At 39.0% G+C, this 17,807-nt stretch overlaps 1 protein-coding gene across 2 annotated transcripts in view; it reads left to right on the plus strand.

Annotated features, from left to right (window-relative positions):
- Vps35 (VPS35 retromer complex component) overlaps positions 1-14,019 on the plus strand; it is a 30,431-nt gene extending 16,412 nt beyond the window's left edge. For both annotated transcript variants that reach the window (XM_057754202.1, XM_057754203.1), the window contains exons 9-17: positions 844-940; positions 1,039-1,187; positions 3,616-3,823; positions 4,839-4,994; positions 7,478-7,600; positions 10,968-11,147; positions 11,711-11,950; positions 12,480-12,623; positions 13,110-14,019. In XM_057754202.1, the coding sequence (XP_057610185.1) occupies positions 844-940; positions 1,039-1,187; positions 3,616-3,823; positions 4,839-4,994; positions 7,478-7,600; positions 10,968-11,147; positions 11,711-11,950; positions 12,480-12,623; positions 13,110-13,289 (1,477 nt within the window). In that variant the 3' untranslated portion in view covers positions 13,290-14,019. The remainder of the gene's footprint in view (positions 1-843; positions 941-1,038; positions 1,188-3,615; positions 3,824-4,838; positions 4,995-7,477; positions 7,601-10,967; positions 11,148-11,710; positions 11,951-12,479; positions 12,624-13,109) is intronic.
- The last annotated feature ends 3,788 nt before the right edge of the window (positions 14,020-17,807 follow it).

The raw sequence follows: 17,807 nt of genomic DNA on the forward strand, positions 1-17,807 counted from the left end.
GTTAACTTTATTATATCTAGTAGTTCCATGTAGGTGCTGGGAACTGAACTTTTATTCTCTACAAGAATAGTTAAGCTGGGCAGTGGTGCACACCTTTACTCCCAGCACCCAGGAGGCAGAAGCAGGCAGATCTCACTGAGTTCAAGGCCAACCTGGTCTACAAAGCTTGTTCCAGGACTGTTACACAGAGAAACCCTGTCTTGAAAAACCAAAACCAAACCAAACCAAACCCAAAAAACAAAACAAAACAAAAAACCAGAAACCCAAGAATAGTTAACACTGAGCCATCTCTATACCTCCTAAAGATCCTTTATTTAATCTGTGTTGTGGTAGCACATGCTTGTAACCCTAGCACTCAGGAAGCAGAGGCAGGAGTACCCATGAATTGTAGGCCAGGCTGTACTACATAAAGTAGATAAGTAAATAAACATAAGACTGCGAATAGAATAAGGCATCATTAACAAAACTTCAGTTAAGAAGGAATTGAAAAAGATGATTCATACATTGTAGCTCTTATTTTATTTATTTATTTTTTTTTGGTTTTTCGAGACAGGGTTTCTCTGTGGCTTTGGAGCCTGTCCTAGAACTAGCTCTTGTAGACCAGGCTGGTCTTGAACTCACAGAGATTCACCTGCCTCTGCCTCCCAAGTGCTGGGATTAAAGGTGTGCGCCACCACTGCCCGGCTGTAGCTCTTGTTTTAAAAACCATTCTTATAAATGTTTTAAGAGAAATAGACTCAGAAAATAAAAGCAATAAAGAAAAAAATAATCCTACTGCTCTGATCCCTGTATCTTTTAAAATAAATGTTGGGTTTTTTGTTTGTTTTCTTTTTGTTCTTTTAGATTAGCTTTATTTGCTCATCGTGAAGATGGTCCTGGAATTCCAGCTGAGATTAAACTTTTTGACATATTTTCACAACAGGTGGCTACAGTAATACAGGTTTGTGTAACATTTAAATTCTCAATTTTGAAACTTCTCTATTGGTATATCCATTTGTAATCATTTAAAATAAATTGTATGATTTCTAAACATTGCAGTCCAGACAAGACATGCCATCAGAGGATGTTGTATCTTTACAAGTCTCTCTCATTAACCTTGCTATGAAATGTTACCCTGATCGTGTGGATTATGTTGATAAAGTTCTAGAAACAACAGTGGAGATATTCAATAAGCTTAACCTTGAACAGTAAGTCAAAGTTAAACTACATTTAATTTGTTGCGGGGGACGGGTATAAAGTACACACCGTGGATGGAGGTCAGAGAAGAACTTGCTGCAGTTGTTTCTCTCTTCTTCCAGGTGGGATCTACAGGTAGAACTTGGGTTGCTAGGCTTGGGGCAAGTGCCTTTACCTGCTGAGCCATTTTGTCTACTCCAACATTACAACTCTGAAAAAATTCTTGGCATTATTTTTGATTTGGATTTGTTTTTCTTTCTCAGTTGTTCTTTGAAATATTAGCATTTGTCTTGTTTGATGTTTGTGCAGAGATTGTCTTGTGTGGTGCTAAACAGGGTAGGAAGTTTTGCTAGCTGCTTACGTGGTTGTGTACTGTAGTGAAGTAGTGGCCCGTGGCCCCTATGGTCTGTAGGCAGTCTTCCGAGTTCAGTGTCTCCAATTCAGATCCTCCTATATATGAATGAACTAGTTTTTATCTTGTTTTGTCTTTACTGTTTTATTCTATGTGTATAAATGTTTTGCCTAAGAGAGTGTATATACCATGTGTGTATCTGGTACCTGCAGAGGCCAGAAGGAGGGGATTGGATACCCGTGAAACTGAAGTTCAGACAGTTGTGAGCTGTCATGTGGATATTGGGAACTGAACCAGGGTCTTCTTTAAGAACAATCAGTGTTCTTACCTATTGAGCTATCTCTTCAGCCTCAGGAATGAGCTAGTTTTTAAACTAGTAGGGAAAAGAGCATCAAACAGTATTTTTCCCCATCCCAAAAGAAAAAAGTGAAAAACAAGGGCATGTGTAAATTTAGGCTAAAAAATTAGTGACGTAAGAATTTATTTGGAGTGTAACAAATTGATTTAAATATTTCTCTCTCTTTTTTTTTTTTTTCCGAGACAGGGTTTCTCCGTAGCTTTTTTGGTTCCCGTCCTGGAACTAGCTCTTGTAGACCAGGCTGGCCTCGAACTCACAGAGATCCATCTGCCTCCGCCTCCCGAGTGCTGGGTCTCTTATTTGAGCTTTGGTTTTGAGATTATTAGAGAAAGAATAATGTTTACTACTGTATACTTCCTCAGTCATACTGACCTAGACCTGTGGTGCCCTACAGGGGCCACTTTGGGCAATTTTGATGCTGTTACCTTTTCCCCAGCAGTTGTCTCCTGAGACCCTTGTTAGAGTTCCTTCTTTCCTCTGAGTTAGTTGTAACTTTGAGGTACTGTTTGTCCCACTCATTGGTTCAACATTAGGAAAATTTCTTTTCACTTTACCCCCCTTTATTATATTTTGTCTTTTAGTTATTCCCATATTCTTGTGAACAGAGAAACAGTACAGATCTTTAACAATAAGTATGAGAGAAAGTGAAATTATGTGTTTATTCCTACTACCCACAGAAAATGAGCTTTAAAGTCAAAATTAATAAAATAACTGGAAATAAAATAACTAAAGGTCTTATAAATGTTAAAACGTGTTCCGGCCTCCAGTGCTCCTCTGTAAGATCCTACCTTAAATTCAACTTGTTCTCCCATAGTCACCACATATACATCTTTCTTCCGGATGGTTTTTGTGTGCATTTTTCTCTCTCTTTGCTCATGAATTTATAATACTTGTTGGTTATCTGAAGAATCCACAGTATCACTTAAAACAATTTTCTGAGCCAGGTGGTGGTGGCACATGCCTTTAATTCCAGTACTTGGGAGGCAGAGGCAGGTGGATCTCACTGAGTTCGAGGCCAGCCTGGTCTACAAAGTGAGTTCTAGGACAGCCAGGATTGTTACACAGAGGGACCCTGTCTTGGGGAAAAAAAAGAAAATTTTTTGAGAAACACCAAATTGTAGACAGTTAACCTTAACTGTCCTTATACCTACTCTTGTTCATGAATTGGAAACTGTTATCAATAGAACTCTAGTAGATAAAGAAGTATAAATGTTTAAATAGGCATCTTTATCCTCTTTTTGATTTGTTTGGTGTTTTTTGTTTTGTTTTGTTTTAAGATGGAATCTTACTGTATAGTCCAGGCTAGCTTAGAACTTCCATTATTCTTCTGAATACTAGAGTTCACAGGAGTGGGCCACAAATCCTGCCTGTATTTATCTTGAGAAGAGGTCATTTTGAAATAGAAGAGATTGAATGTATTGCTCATCTTCTCAATTCACTTGGCCTATTTTCTTTTAATGTGTAAATGAAGTTTTTGTTTCTTTCGTTTTTTTGAGGCAGGATTTCTCTGTGTAACAGACCTGACTGTCCTGAAACTCACATTGTATTACAGACTGACCTCAAACTCAAATCTGCTTGCCTCTGTCTCTGGAGTGCTGGGATTAAAGGTGTGCACCTCCACCGCCTGACTAAATGAAGACATTTTTCAAAAAATATTTGAAACAAGTGCTATGTGTCTGTATACAAAATCAGTATTACTCATGGAAGGGTTGCTGTTTTCTCTTTGTAGTATTGCTACCAGTAGTGCAGTTTCAAAGGAGCTTACCAGACTTTTGAAGATACCTGTTGATACTTACAACAATATCTTAACAGTCTTAAAACTAAAACATTTCCACCCACTCTTTGAGTACTTCGACTATGAGTCCAGAAAGAGCATGAGCTGTTATGTGCTCAGTAATGTTCTGGATTATAACACAGAAATCGTCTCTCAGGACCAGGTAAGAATACAGACTTGATGTTTTAGGGAAATGGGGGATGTGGTTGTTAAGGTTTTAGATATTGAGCCTTAGAAACTAAATGGGGGAGGCAATGCAATAATAAAAACCATAAGAAGTTAAATGATTGGAGATGTACTTGGAATTATTAAACTCTCTGATTTCTTCAAAAGGAGAATAAACACAGTTGATTAGCATTTAGCATATCTCTTTTTGGAATTTTGTCCATAAATGTATACATTGATTTTTCTTTTCAATGCCTCTGGAACAACCCCTATACTTCCTCCCAATTTTATGTCCTTACTAAGTTCAACTCTTGCTGTCTCTGTGTACATGGGTGTTGGGTTATCTGCTGGAATATGAGCAACCTACCAGTGACCGTACCGCAGAGAAAGTGACTCTCCTCCTTCCTATGCATGATGAATGCTGACTAGCTTGATCCTGTGCAGGCAATCACAGCTACTGTGAGAAGATGCTGTTTTGAACAGTCTTTCCTTGACCTCTGGTTCTTACAGGCTTTTTGTACCTTCTTCAATGTTTTCTGAGCCCTGTGACGGAGGAGCTGTGATATAGATGTCTTGTTTAGTGTTTAACACTCTATAGTCATTTAGCTTCTTCCCTATATTAACTGTTAACCACGGCAAAAAGAAATGTACTTAATGAGGGAGTAAATGCTATATAATAATTGATGTATGCATAAGCATTTGGAAGGCAGTTTGATATACATCCACTTAGCAAAATAATAATAGGTCTTCCTAGGGCCTCTTCTTAATGCTTTGGTTCTTTGCCAGGTTTACAGTACCAGGCATGGATTCTACTCTGGAACAAACCTTAAGTCCAAATAGAAAGCTCTTGGTTATTTGGTAACATTGCTAATCTTGTCAAACTAGTTGTTACTGTAGCTTAAAGGGTCACAGCTGAATTTTTTTGTCAGTACTATTTCATAGTATGCAGTTAGAAACTGTTACATTCTTTGTTGATGGCTTCACACTAACATTTTCTATTTCCCTTGCTGCAGGTAGATGCCATAATGAATTTGGTGTCCACGTTGATTCAGGATCAGCCAGATCAACCAGTGGAAGATCCTGATCCAGAAGATTTTGCTGATGAGCAGAGTCTTGTTGGCCGATTCATTCATCTTCTACGGTCTGATGATCCTGATCAGCAGTACTTGGTATGAGTTATCTCTTACTATAACCTTTCGTCACCCAGAGTGAGCCAAGAAGTCTTTAAAATGCTTTAGTACTCCTCTTTGGTCTCAGTTCAAGGTGTTAAACTTGTTACTGGATTAAAGTTCATGGCCTCCATGGAGTTAAAAAGAAAATTACTTACTTAGTTTTAGTTACATCTCAATGTAGCCAAGTTGACCTCCAAATAAGGCAGGATGCTTCTGCCTTAGCATCCTGAGTGTAGGGATTTTAGTTACCCCATGCCTAAGTGGGATTTTATTTTTATATAAATGAGTAAACTAAACTGTTGGAGCCTGTGAAGAACAAGCCAGGTATTCCGGCTTCTTTTGAAAACCTGAGAATTGCAGAAAAGTTTTCTGTCTTTTCTGGATATTCTGTAATTATTCTGTGTTCTGTTTCTTTTCAACAGTGTGTTGCTTTTAGAATGTCTAGTTGCTTATCATAATAAACTTCATGAAACTCATAAAATCTGATATGAAGATTTATTTGACAGATGAAAAAGTATGAATCGCTTTAAAATTTAATATGCTTTTTCCGTAATATTATTTCTTAATAATCAGATGAAGCTTTTTCTTTTGTCATAGTCCTCAGTTAATCTTTATGAAACGAAGATTTAAATGTGGCCTAAGTAGATGTGCTGTCATCTGCTAGTGAATGATTATGAAGTGAGAGGGTGATTTCTGTTAGTAGTCTTTAATTTGGCCTAGGGAGAGCTGTTCTAAGCACCATGTTACACTCTGAGCACTGTGTGTTCAGTACAGTGTGTGAATACTGAGGTATTTTAAGTGTTTCCCCTTCCCATGTGTGTGTGTGTGTGTGTGTGTGTGAGAGAGAGAGAGAGAGAGAGAGATTGCTTTCATTTTCTGTTGCTACCTCATGTGATAGGATTTATAGCTGATTGTTTTATGCTTGTGTGCTTCCATATCAAAGAAAGACCCAAGTATATTGTGTTTTACATATTTAGATGTTTATCTCATGGATTCTTTGGTTGTCTTCTTTAGTGTGTGCATTTATGTGTTTGAGAATATTGGTATTGTACTTAATAAAAAATGGGCTCAGAGAGGTTGACCTATATGTAAAGATAAATAAGAATTAAGTTTATCGTGATAACTAAAAAGTCAGAATGTAAACAACTCCAACAGGTAGAGCAGGCTTTATTTAATGCCAGAAAGGTGGTTTTTCTAATTTTGACCATTTAATGGGGCATAGGGCATAGTCACTCAGTGATCAGAGTTCAAGAGAAGGCAGATTACATGCCTTAAGCTGGGAATTTTGAAACTAAGGATAGGGAAGACAGAATGGGCAAGTTAGGTGTTTTCCTTAGATAACCTGTTGTTTGAGGCTGTAGGTTTCTGCAACTACAGGGTGTCAAGGCAGCTGCTTTGCTTCTGCAGTCTCCAGATAGCTGACTTCCTGGAGCTATGAGCCAGTTTAGGGTCTTGTCTTTTGGGAGTGATTCTACTGCTGGTAATGCACATACAAACGCACAGACACACCCTACACACCCCTCAGCTGTTTTATTTCTATAGTGGCCAGTATTTTCTGGGCACATAACCTTGTGCAGGTATTGATGATACAATTGAAACTATGTGTCATTTAATCTTTCAACAGTTACAGGACTATACTACCTCATTTTTCAAGTGGAAATTGGGCTAAGAGGAGGAAAACTGCTGTGTGACACTTCCGCCCCGAGAGACACAACACAGACATCTGTTCAGTCCTGTAGGGAGCAGATGGCAGACCCAAATAATGATTCCACCAGTGTCCAATTTGGCCAACCAGTTAGTTTATTGGGATTACTTACAGGCGTATGGGCAGTGGGAAGGTGGGGTCACTCACAGCAGCAGGGCTGTCTCAATGGCAGTGGCGTAACTGAAAGTCCCGCTCCAGTGCTGATGACAGCTCATCAAAGCTACAGTCTTTGAGCACTGTGTATAGAGGCGGCTTGCACGTTGGCGAAGCTCCTCCACCAGCACGATTTGCTGCTTCCACAACCTTGGGGAGGGGCCCTTGTTAGTCTTACAAGTCCAGCTATCTGGGACTTGTACGATTGTTTACTTCCTGAATCTTAGGACCTTCCCTCCAGAATGGAATGTTTCAACAGATTGTTACACAGCAGCAGTACAGAGTAGAGAGTACTAGAATCTACTTTCCATGTAAGTTTGGTTTGCTTCATTAGCCTGCATTCTTTATTAACAAAGGTTAGGTTGTACACGTGTATGAGAATAACATAACATTTGCTCTTGGCTAGTTACCTAAGCTAGTTATACAGCTTGTGTAAGCTTCCAGCTTACACATATATCAAATGGGTTAGTGTTTTTAGGGTGGTTAATGTAGAAGAGTGTGCCTCTAAAAAGACTGGTATGTCACAAAATGGTTACAGTAAGGATTAGAGAGCTCCTATATAATTTTGTAAACAACTGATCCTAGTGTGGAAAAAATACTTTTAATTTTTTTTCTTTGTCAGATTTTGAATACAGCAAGAAAACATTTTGGAGCTGGTGGAAATCAACGGATTCGCTTCACACTGCCACCTTTGGTATTTGCAGCTTACCAGCTGGCTTTTCGATACAAAGAGAATTCTCAAGTGGTGGGTTTACTTTGAAATATGTCGCCACATTTTTTCCCATATTCCTTACTGTCTCTTCTAAGTTGTAGAAAAACTCAAACACATACACAAATGCGTGATAATGGTATCAGGTCCCATTTCAGGAACTCCTGATTCCTTCATTACTCACTCTTGCTGTGAGCTCCTGACACTGGTGAACCAGACACTGGCTGAGGAATCACATAACAACACTAGGAATTATGTGACTCAATCAGTTCAAACTGATGCTAAAACTTCTTAGGTTCTAAATCAGGTTCACTTTGCCTAGTGATAGGTCCAGTGTCACTTCTCAAAAAACTTGCAATCAATAATGTTACAAGTTTTATGTAATTTTCCCTGTGATTTTTTTTTTTTCTTCCTAAAGCAGAATTAGGGCTTGTCTTCAGTGGTATAGTTTTAAAGAAAATACCTCAGTCTCATATACATGAAAGTTGAACATCCAGGTTTATGTTAAGGAATAAAACTCAGTAAACTTAATTTTCTAATACTTTCTAAAACATTTTTTCCCCTTAATATTCTTATCAGCTTGCATACCAGTAGAATTTTTGTTACAATAGCTTCTATTCTATTTTCCAGCACTTATGACTAGGTGTTTGTTACTATAACAATAAAAGTGGCCATATTAAGAAGCTGTAATGATCAAAATGGCATAGTACTAATAGAAATCCATCCAAACAGACCAATAGAGCTGAAGAGTGATCCAGAAAGCCAATCATGGTGTGATCAGCTTATTTTTGTTTTTGACTTTTTCAAGACAGGGTTTCTCTCTGTAGCACAGACTGGCCTCAAACTCAAAGATCTGCCTGCTTCTGCCTCTGGAGAGCTGGAATTAAGAGCATGAGCCACCATGGCCTTCTCTTAATCATTATTATTATTATGCCAGAAAGACAAGGGGGGGAAAGCACAGGCTTTAATAAATGGGGATGGGAAAACTGGATGTCTACTTTTTAATGGAATGAAATTAGATCTTTGTCTCCCCCTGCCCCCGAAGTCAAAATGGCTTAAGAAATGGTCTTGTCATTGATTTTTTTTTTTTAAGGGGAGAGTACTAGAAAGCATGGGCAACAAAAGTAAAATTGGACAAATGGGTTGTATAAAACTAAAACATTTTATAAGCCATACATTTGAAAAGGAGGGCTAGTTCTAAAATAAGGAATTCTGAGGAGAAATGGCTCAGTGGTTAAGAGTGCTTGTCACTCTTGCAGAAGACCTGGGTTTGATCCTTAGAACCCACATGGTAGCTCACTACTATCTTTAACTCCAGTTATGAGTTTTCTAGTTCCTCTTCTGACCTCTATGGACACCAAGCATGCACATAGCGTACCTAACATACATGAAAGCAGAGCACTCATTCATACACATAAAATAAAAATAAATCTTAACAGCATATAAAACAAAATAAGGAACTCAGTTCAACAGTAAGAAAATAAATAATTTGATCTAAAAATGGGTGAAGGATGCCAACCAGGGCTGTAGAATGGAACCCTGTCTCTAAAACAACAAATAAACAACAATGGACCTGAGTACACATTTTTCCAAGGAGTAGTTACAGATGGCAGATGGGTCCCTGAATAGATGCTGAATATTATTAATTTGAGGGAATTGCAGATAGGAAGTACAGTGATGTATGGCTCATCTTTAGTGGACTACTATCAAAGAGGCAGGAGAATGGCTGGGAATGTAACCCATTGTTAGGTTACCTGCTCTGCCTGTACAAGACTTTAGGATTAGTCTTCGGCATCACAAACAAACAAATAAATGGAACGTGGCATGGTGAAAAGGGAACACTGTTTGTGAGAATGTAAGTTAGTACAGCCACTATAGAAAGCAATATGGAGACTCCCCAAACACTAACAGTAGGGCTGAACATGAACCAGGCCTGCAGTTTGCTTCCCAGCAGCTCTTCCCTTCAAATAGAACTGTCACACAATTCCAGAGTACCAGAATGGCCAAACACATCAGTGATGAATAATGTGAGTGTGCATACATATGAGTGCATAGATACACTGGAACATTATTCATCCCTAAAATGAAAGAAACCCGGCCTTTAGTGACAGCATAGGTGGTCCTGGAAGACAGTATACTGAGTGTAATAAACCAGTTACCTCACATGTCTAATGGAAAACTGTCAGGAGTAGACAGTGGCTGGCAAATTCTACAGTGTTATCAGATGAAGAATTTGGGGGACCAACAAAAAAGAAAAAGGGAAAACAAGGATTTGAGACCCCTTTCCCGAAATAGCAACTAGCATTTATATTGCAACAAGAACTATGTACTTGAATTCCTGCATTTAATCTTTTTTAACAAGTCTTACTGTCATCTTTTAGAAGTAAAGAGAAATTAATGATTTTACAGAAGTTTGGATGGTGTAACGCTGGTATTTACAACTTTATAGAAATTAGATTAGCAGAGGGAAAAGAAAAACAATTTTCAGCAATGGCAATGTTATATTGAGAGTGTAATCTAATGTGGTAGAAATGTGAGCTACTGTATTTTTAGTAAACTGCCAGTGTAACTATAGTGTTAAAAATATAGTGTTAAAATCTTCTAAGATTTTACACTCAGGAAATAATCAGGGAGTTTTTAAAACTCAGTTACATTTGCCATGGTATACATGTGGAGAGTGAAGGACGGGTTTATGGAGTTGGTTCTCTCCCTCCACCTTTCATAGGTTCCAGAGTTGAGCTCAGGTTGTCTGGCTTCTGTGGCAAGTGTTTGTACCTTTCTTCATAGCACTGGACACATAATTAGGGTCTTAAAACCTTTGTGTATACTGACCATTCAGAACATTTTTAAAGGGGAACAGTATAACTACTTAGACTATAAGTGAGTTGATGGAATAGTTTCTTCTTAAAATAATATTAAATAACTTAGTATTATGAGGAAACTTGTTTTGACAGGAAGTTGCATACAAATCATTGTAGTATGAACCCAGTTTTAACTATTTTTCAGTGATATGCTTTAAAACAAATAAACTATAAAACTACACAGTTCTCTCTCTTATATTTACATAGGAAAAATGGACAGGGAGACATTAACAACTGTATTACCAGGAATGATTCTATTTTCCAAATTCTTGTGTGTATTTTCCTCAACTTAAGGATGTGTTTCTTTTCTGATCAAAAAAACAAATATTAGATCTCCATAAATTTCAGAAGCAGCAGCTTTAGATGTGTTTAGTTTTTAAGGAGATGTCGTGTCTGGTTTACTTGTGTATTTCATAAATGAGAGAGAAGAAAAAGGACTTAAAGACTGAACTTCAGTGCTTTTGCTTAGGGGCTCCTTTAGAATTTTTCAATAAAATGAACAAATTGATCTTGAACTCAGTATCATGTTTTTGCTATTTTAGGATGACAAGTGGGAAAAGAAATGCCAGAAGATTTTTTCATTTGCTCACCAGACTATTAGTGCTTTGATCAAAGCTGAGCTGGCTGAATTACCGCTGAGACTCTTTCTTCAAGGAGCGCTAGCTGCTGGAGAAATTGGCTTTGAAAATCATGAAACAGTAGCATATGAATTTATGTCCCAGGTGAGCTCTGCCTTCCTTCATGAGTTGTCTGATCCAGTTTGTTGGGTTCAATCACTGCTCCATTATTTTTGCACTTGGTGTTCCTGGTTTATTTTATTTTATGTTATTTTTTTTTTTTTTTTTTGGACAGGGTCTCATTCTTTAGACCAGCCTGATCTGGAACTCAGAGGGACCCACCTGCCTCTGCCTCCTGAATGCTGGGGTTAAAAGCATGCTCCACTATGCCTGGCACTCTTATCTTTTAATATGTAATTTCCATGTGGAAACTTTGTCGTATGGTAGTCACATTGTGTAGAGCAGCAAAGCGTTGAGTTGCTGGGGAGAGAGTAAACCCAAGATTGACTGACAGGTAGTGGCAGAAGTGTTTCATGAACAAAAGTTTTTATGGTTAGTTCAGTTGACAGCCTTCTGCACTGGCTCAGCTTATGCCTCTTCACTGGAAGGTACAGCATGCACCGGTGTGAACATCCTAGACCATCTCAGTGGGTTTGTTCTGAAGAACTTTGGAAAATGCTCCTGTTGATGGGTGGTTCCTGAACATTCTTTGTTCTATGCTCTGCCAGGCATTTTCTCTATATGAGGATGAGATCAGTGATTCTAAAGCACAGCTGGCTGCTATCACCTTGATCATTGGTACTTTTGAGAGGATGAAATGCTTCAGTGAGGAGAATCATGAGCCCTTGAGAACTCAGTGCGCTCTTGCTGCATCAAAACTTCTGAAGAAACCAGATCAAGGCCGAGCTGTGAGCACATGCGCACATCTCTTTTGGTCTGGTCGAAACACAGACAAAAATGGGGAGGAGGTAAGGTTCCTCTTGTCTGTTACAGGAGATAGAATCGGTAATGGGGATTGGCCACTTGGTTTTGTGCTTTGGAAATAAAACATTGGGTGCTTGGAATTCTGACAAAGACAATTGCTTTGCTTTATTAGAGGAAATGAATGGGTAGTGAAAGAGTCTCCTATAATGATATGGTTACAGCAACTTGTTTACCACTGGTTATTATTTTCTTTTGGTTTATTTGTTTTGAGATGGGGATATTGGTTTGGAGCTTTGTTCTGGAATTCACTTTGTAGACAGGCTAGCCTTGAATTCACAGAGACCCATCTACCTGCCTCTGCCTCCCTAATGCTGGGGTTAAAAGTTAGGTGTATGCCATCATACCTGCCACCAGTTTTGTTTTTAAATACAGTTGTCTGGTTTGTTTTAGGGTTTCATTTTGTTGTGTCCAATTATAGCATAAAACCTTATAGCATTGTGTATCTTTGATGGTGGGAAAACAGGACAGTTCTCATTTATTAATCCATTCCATATTTTATGCCCTGTATTCTAGCTTCATGGAGGCAAAAGGGTCATGGAGTGCCTAAAGAAGGCTCTAAAAATAGCAAATCAGTGCATGGACCCCTCGCTACAAGTTCAGCTCTTTATAGAGATTCTGAATCGGTACATCTATTTCTATGAGAAAGAAAATGATGCGGTAAGTGAAATAGCTCTTTCTATAGATTTGATACTTTGTTTCATTTGTGAAAATTTGACTTTGCTTAGTCTACTTGCGACTTTCTTCCATTCTCCAGAACCTGAACAGACTGTGCAAGTAAAAAAACACCAAGTACACATGACCAATGTGTGGTCTTCATTTGTTATCGTACGGCAGTTCAGAGTCATGCCTGAAGGCATCATCCATTTGTAGCATTATCGTATTCATTAAGAGTGTTAGGTTAAATACAATTTTGTCTTTTTTTTTTTTTTGCTGGTTTATGTTACTTTGTATTTTGAGTTTTTAAAATTCTTTTTCTGTCCTTAATGAATAGCTAATAGTTGTTGCTTAAACTTGGAATCTTATACTCATACCTTTTCCATAATCGCTCAGGTATTTGATGAAAATAATACAAGTTCCTCACAACTGTGCCACTGAATTGTCTTTTTGTGAGACATGCCTGCTACAAAATTATTCTTTTTCTAGGTAACAATTCAGGTCTTGAATCAACTTATTCAAAAGATTCGAGAAGATCTCCCAAATCTTGAGTCCAGTGAGGAAACAGAGCAAATTAACAAGCATTTTCATAACACATTGGAACATTTGCGCTCAAGGCGGGAATCACCAGAGTCTGAGGGGCCAATCTATGAAGGTCTCATCCTTTAAAAGAAGACAGCTCAGCAATTCCTTTCTACCCACCAGAAAGGGCTTTACTAGGTCTCCCTTCCATAGATTGTGCCTTTCAGAAATGCTGAGGTAGGTTTCCCATTCCTTACCTGTGATGTGTTTACCCAGCACCTCCAGACACCTTCAGGACCTTAACTCACTTCATAACTGTTTAACTCTGTCTGATCACCCCAAGTAGCATGACTGATCTGCTCTTTAAACCTCTTGTGATCTGTGAAAATTGAAAGCAAAACCCACTTAACCTGGCTACTAATGGAGCTCTCTTTCCTTATTTTATTTTGTTGCATTGTTGATTGTATATTTTCTTTATTAATGGGAGTACTAATCCAAACATACTTGTTTATTTGTTCTCTGGTCCTATCTGAGATTACTTTAAAGGATAGGAGTACTGTGTGTGAAATTCAGCTTGGGCTTTCCCTGAATGCAAGATAAAGCCTATGTGTAATATATTCCCTACAACTAGAATATATTAATGCATGTTGAAGAATTTTAAAGCACCATGGTCAAAAGCAGAAGCTATATTTTGCATATTTGGACTCAGCTATCCATTAAGAACTATGTCATCGTCCTGATACATTGAAGTAATTTGATTCTATGAAATAGAAATTTTGTGACTTAATGTAATTTATGTATAACCTCCACTATTGTAAATTTATGTGAAATGCATCATAATTACAACTTTTTCATCAGTGAAATAATAAAGTTGCTGTTAACAATTTTGGATCTTTCTTGGTTTTTGTACAAATGATAAAGGGAACTCTAGTAGATTACCTGTGGGGTGCCATGTAGTCTCATACGCTTATGGAATTCTCTTATTTAACTCTCGTTTTTAAGCAGTTAGTGAAAACAAGGTACCATCTGTTACTTCTCAGACATTTACAGCTAATTACCTTCTTTTTTAGGACATGATGAGTTACCATAATAGCCCTAAAGGCTCTTTTCTTGTGTAGTTAACCATTGTGTAAAAGACACTCCAGAAACTGCCCAAAGACACCCATGTCATCATTGTTCAATGTAGGGGATGAATATGTGTTGCTTACATAGGGACTCCTGCGTCACAGACTGCAGTGCCTCGTCTCCACCAGAGTGGTAAAGCCTTACCTGGTGAGGCTCACAAGGATGAGCAAAGCTTCCCCTAGAATCTGAGTGTTATGAACAATTGCTGCCTGCAGTGTTCTCCTCCTTGGAGTTTGTCTCTCACCTACAGGGACTGCCTCCCTCGCATGGTGCTATATCTAGAAATCACTGAGGTCTGGGGTTGCTTGGGCAGGTAGCTTACCCCACCTGCTCCCAGCTTTCCTGTACCTGTTTCTGTCTGATCTCTTCATTTCCTTGTCACCCTTGTCAGGGCCTCAGCTGTGGGTCGTGGTAGTCTGGATTAAGAATTTGGGAAGAGCTCAACTTGGGTTCTAGGCCAGCATGTTTTATCACACTTTTGGCTGCTGTCACCCGAAGGTTTGGCTGTGACTGACATCCCCGTGCACTCATATGATTGCAAGCTGGAGGTTTAGTTTCTGTCCCATGGCCCTTTCCACAGTGTGACTTATGGGTCTTTTAACATGATAGCCCCAGAAAGAACAAGGGGGAGACCACAATATCTTTTTATGACCTGATCATGGAAATCTAGCCCATGCTAAAAAGAGAATTATACTCCAACTTTTGTTGTCTTTAAATAGGTTTTCCTTCTGTAGCACAAGCTGGCTTCAAACTTGTAATCTGCATCTTCTTCCTCAGTATTAGGATTACAGGCCTCTTCCACCGTGTGCCCCTCTTATAGTTAAGAATATTTTTAAGTTATGCTTTGGGGATTTCATACAAGTTTACAATATATCTTAGGCACACACACACACACACACACACACACTCTCTTTTTTGGTCCCCAAATAACCCACTGAGTGCTGAGTGCTGCCTGCATGCTCATGGGTGTGGAACCATCTACTTGAACAAGGGTGACTTACTAGGACCTACACCCTAGAAGAAAAGTCCCTCTTCCCCAGCAGCCATCACTGCCAACAGCTCCTCAGTTAGGGAAGGGGTCTTATGAGCTCTGCCAACCATGCTGGAATGTGACTGGCTTGATCATCATATGCAGTGACAGTAGATGTGAGTTCCTGAGTGCAATCCATGCCCTGTTGAGAAGACACTACTTCACACCCTCCAACTCCTAATTCTTCCTGCCCCCCTTTTTCTGCAATGTTCCCTGAACCTTGGGGTGAGGGGGTTGAGGTGGGAAGTTGATAGGCATGTGTCAGCACTATGAGCACTTACATTTGCATTGGCTTTTTCCCACCATAAAAAGAAGCTTCTGTGACCAAAGTTGAAAGCAGCACTAATCTGGGTATAAACAAATACTTGGAAGACAGTTGCTGTCACAGCCATGAGCTTCACAAGGCTCATAGTACCAGGCCTCAAATCTGATCCAAAAACAGTTGGTTAACACCCTAACAGCCATGCCATTATTGCTCTAGTAGGCACACCTTGCCTGGCAGGTTGGTATTGTAGCATGCAGGGTCCCTTGCTGTGTAAGTCCTTTTTTTTTTTTTTTTTTTTTTTTTTTTTTTTTAACACCCCCTGCCCTGCCTCAGGGGCAAGCACTTTCTAGCATTATAGAAGCTAGCCATTAGGGAGGAAGTTTCCAGGCCAGTTCAGCTTGATTTCTCTGTCTTGGAAACAATGTATGTTCTTCAGTAAAGTCTTATTATCCTTATCATCCAGCTGTGGTGAGCAAGAGCAGTGGCAATAGCCTGTGCTGTTTTGAGTGCCTTGGACCACCCTGACAAATAACTTGTAGGGAAGCATCTCATTTTCATTTAATAATCATGTCTTCTCAGAACAGCGTCCACACATACTGCTTCAAATTCCTACTTCCATTCTTCCTTAAGCCATTAGCCACCATTATACCTCCTTCTACTTTAATATCACATGAACATGTATTCTAGCCCCTAGTTAAAGCTTAACTCTGCCCTTTCGTGGATCCTTTCTGTCTTCCTGACCTGTGCACACATTCAAAGTTAAACACACAAATCTAGAAATTTGCTTGACCCCACGGATGAGAGAGGACTTGAGGGCCTTTGTTCCTGGGAGCTTGGGTTATCTCAGTATAATTTTTTTTGCATTTATATCTATTTGCCTGCAAATTTTAAGTTTCTTTTTACTTTCTGACTCAATAAAAGTAAATATGAAGCACATTTTTATTATCTACTCATTCAGTTAGTTATATTGAGGCTGATTGTAATTCCTGGCTATTGTGAATAGAGCACCATGTCCATAGATGTTCAGATGTCTCTAGGACAATGGTTCTCAGCCTTCCTAATGTTGCAAACCTTTAATACAGTTCCTCATGTTGTGGTGATTCTCCAACCATAAAATTATTTTTGTTATTACTTCATAACTGTAATTTTGCTACTCCATAAATGTAATTTTACATTACGTGAATCATAATGTAAATACCTCGTATGCAGGGTAGTCTTAGGGGACCCCTGTCAAAGGGTCTTTTGACCCCCAAAAGTGTGATGACCCATTGGTGAAAGCCACTTCTCTAGTAGGATATAAAGTCCTTTGGATACATGTCCAGGAGTGGTACAACTGGATCATGTGACACATCTATTTCTAGGGTTTTTTTTTTGACCTTCTATGCTGATTTCTATAGTGGCTGCACCAATTTATACCCCTACCAGCTGTGAATTTGCATTTGATTTCTTGATGCCTGTTCTGACTAGGGCGAGGTGGAATTTTGAAATAGTTTTTTTGGGGGGAGGTTAAAGTCATGTGCCACCACCACCCGGCTCAAAATAGTTTCATCAGCATTTCCCTGATGGCTAATGATAATGCTTACTGGCCATTTGTACTTCTTTTGAGAAACTTCTTTTCAGTTCCATAGGCCTTAAAAATTATTCATTTTTGTGTATAGGTGTGTATTGTGTATGTGCCTTTCCTACATGTATGTCTAAGTAGCAGGTGTGTGCTTGGTGCCTTCAAAAGTCAGAAGAGGGTGTTAGATCCCCTAAAACCTGTTATAGGTGGTTGTGAGCCATTGTGTGGGTGCTGGGAGTTGAACCTGTGTCCTCTATAAGAACAACAAGTGGCCGGGCGGTGGTGGCGCACGCCTTTAATCCCAGCACTTGGGAGGCAGAGGCAGGCGGATCTCTGTGAGTTCGAGACCAGCCTGGTCTACAAGAGCTAGTTCCAGGATAGGCTCCAAAACCACAGAGAAACCCTGTCTCGAAAAACCAAAAAAAAAAAAAAAAAAAAAAAAAAAAAAAAAAAAAAAGAACAACAAGTGCATCTAACTGACTCCTATCTCCCACCCTAACCATAGTCCCTATCTGTCTGTCTGTCTACCTACCTATCATTCATTCATTCATTCATTCATTGATCTGTCTCTGTGAGTTCTTTGGTGTTTAGTTTCTTGAAATTTTTTGTGTATTCTGGCTACTAATTCTCTTATCAGATGTATAGCTGGGAAATATTTTCTTCCATGCTCTAGGCTACTTCTTC

Source organism: Chionomys nivalis, chromosome 21, assembly GCF_950005125.1.
Source record: "Chionomys nivalis chromosome 21, mChiNiv1.1, whole genome shotgun sequence".
NCBI classification, from domain to species: domain Eukaryota; kingdom Metazoa; phylum Chordata; class Mammalia; order Rodentia; family Cricetidae; genus Chionomys; species Chionomys nivalis.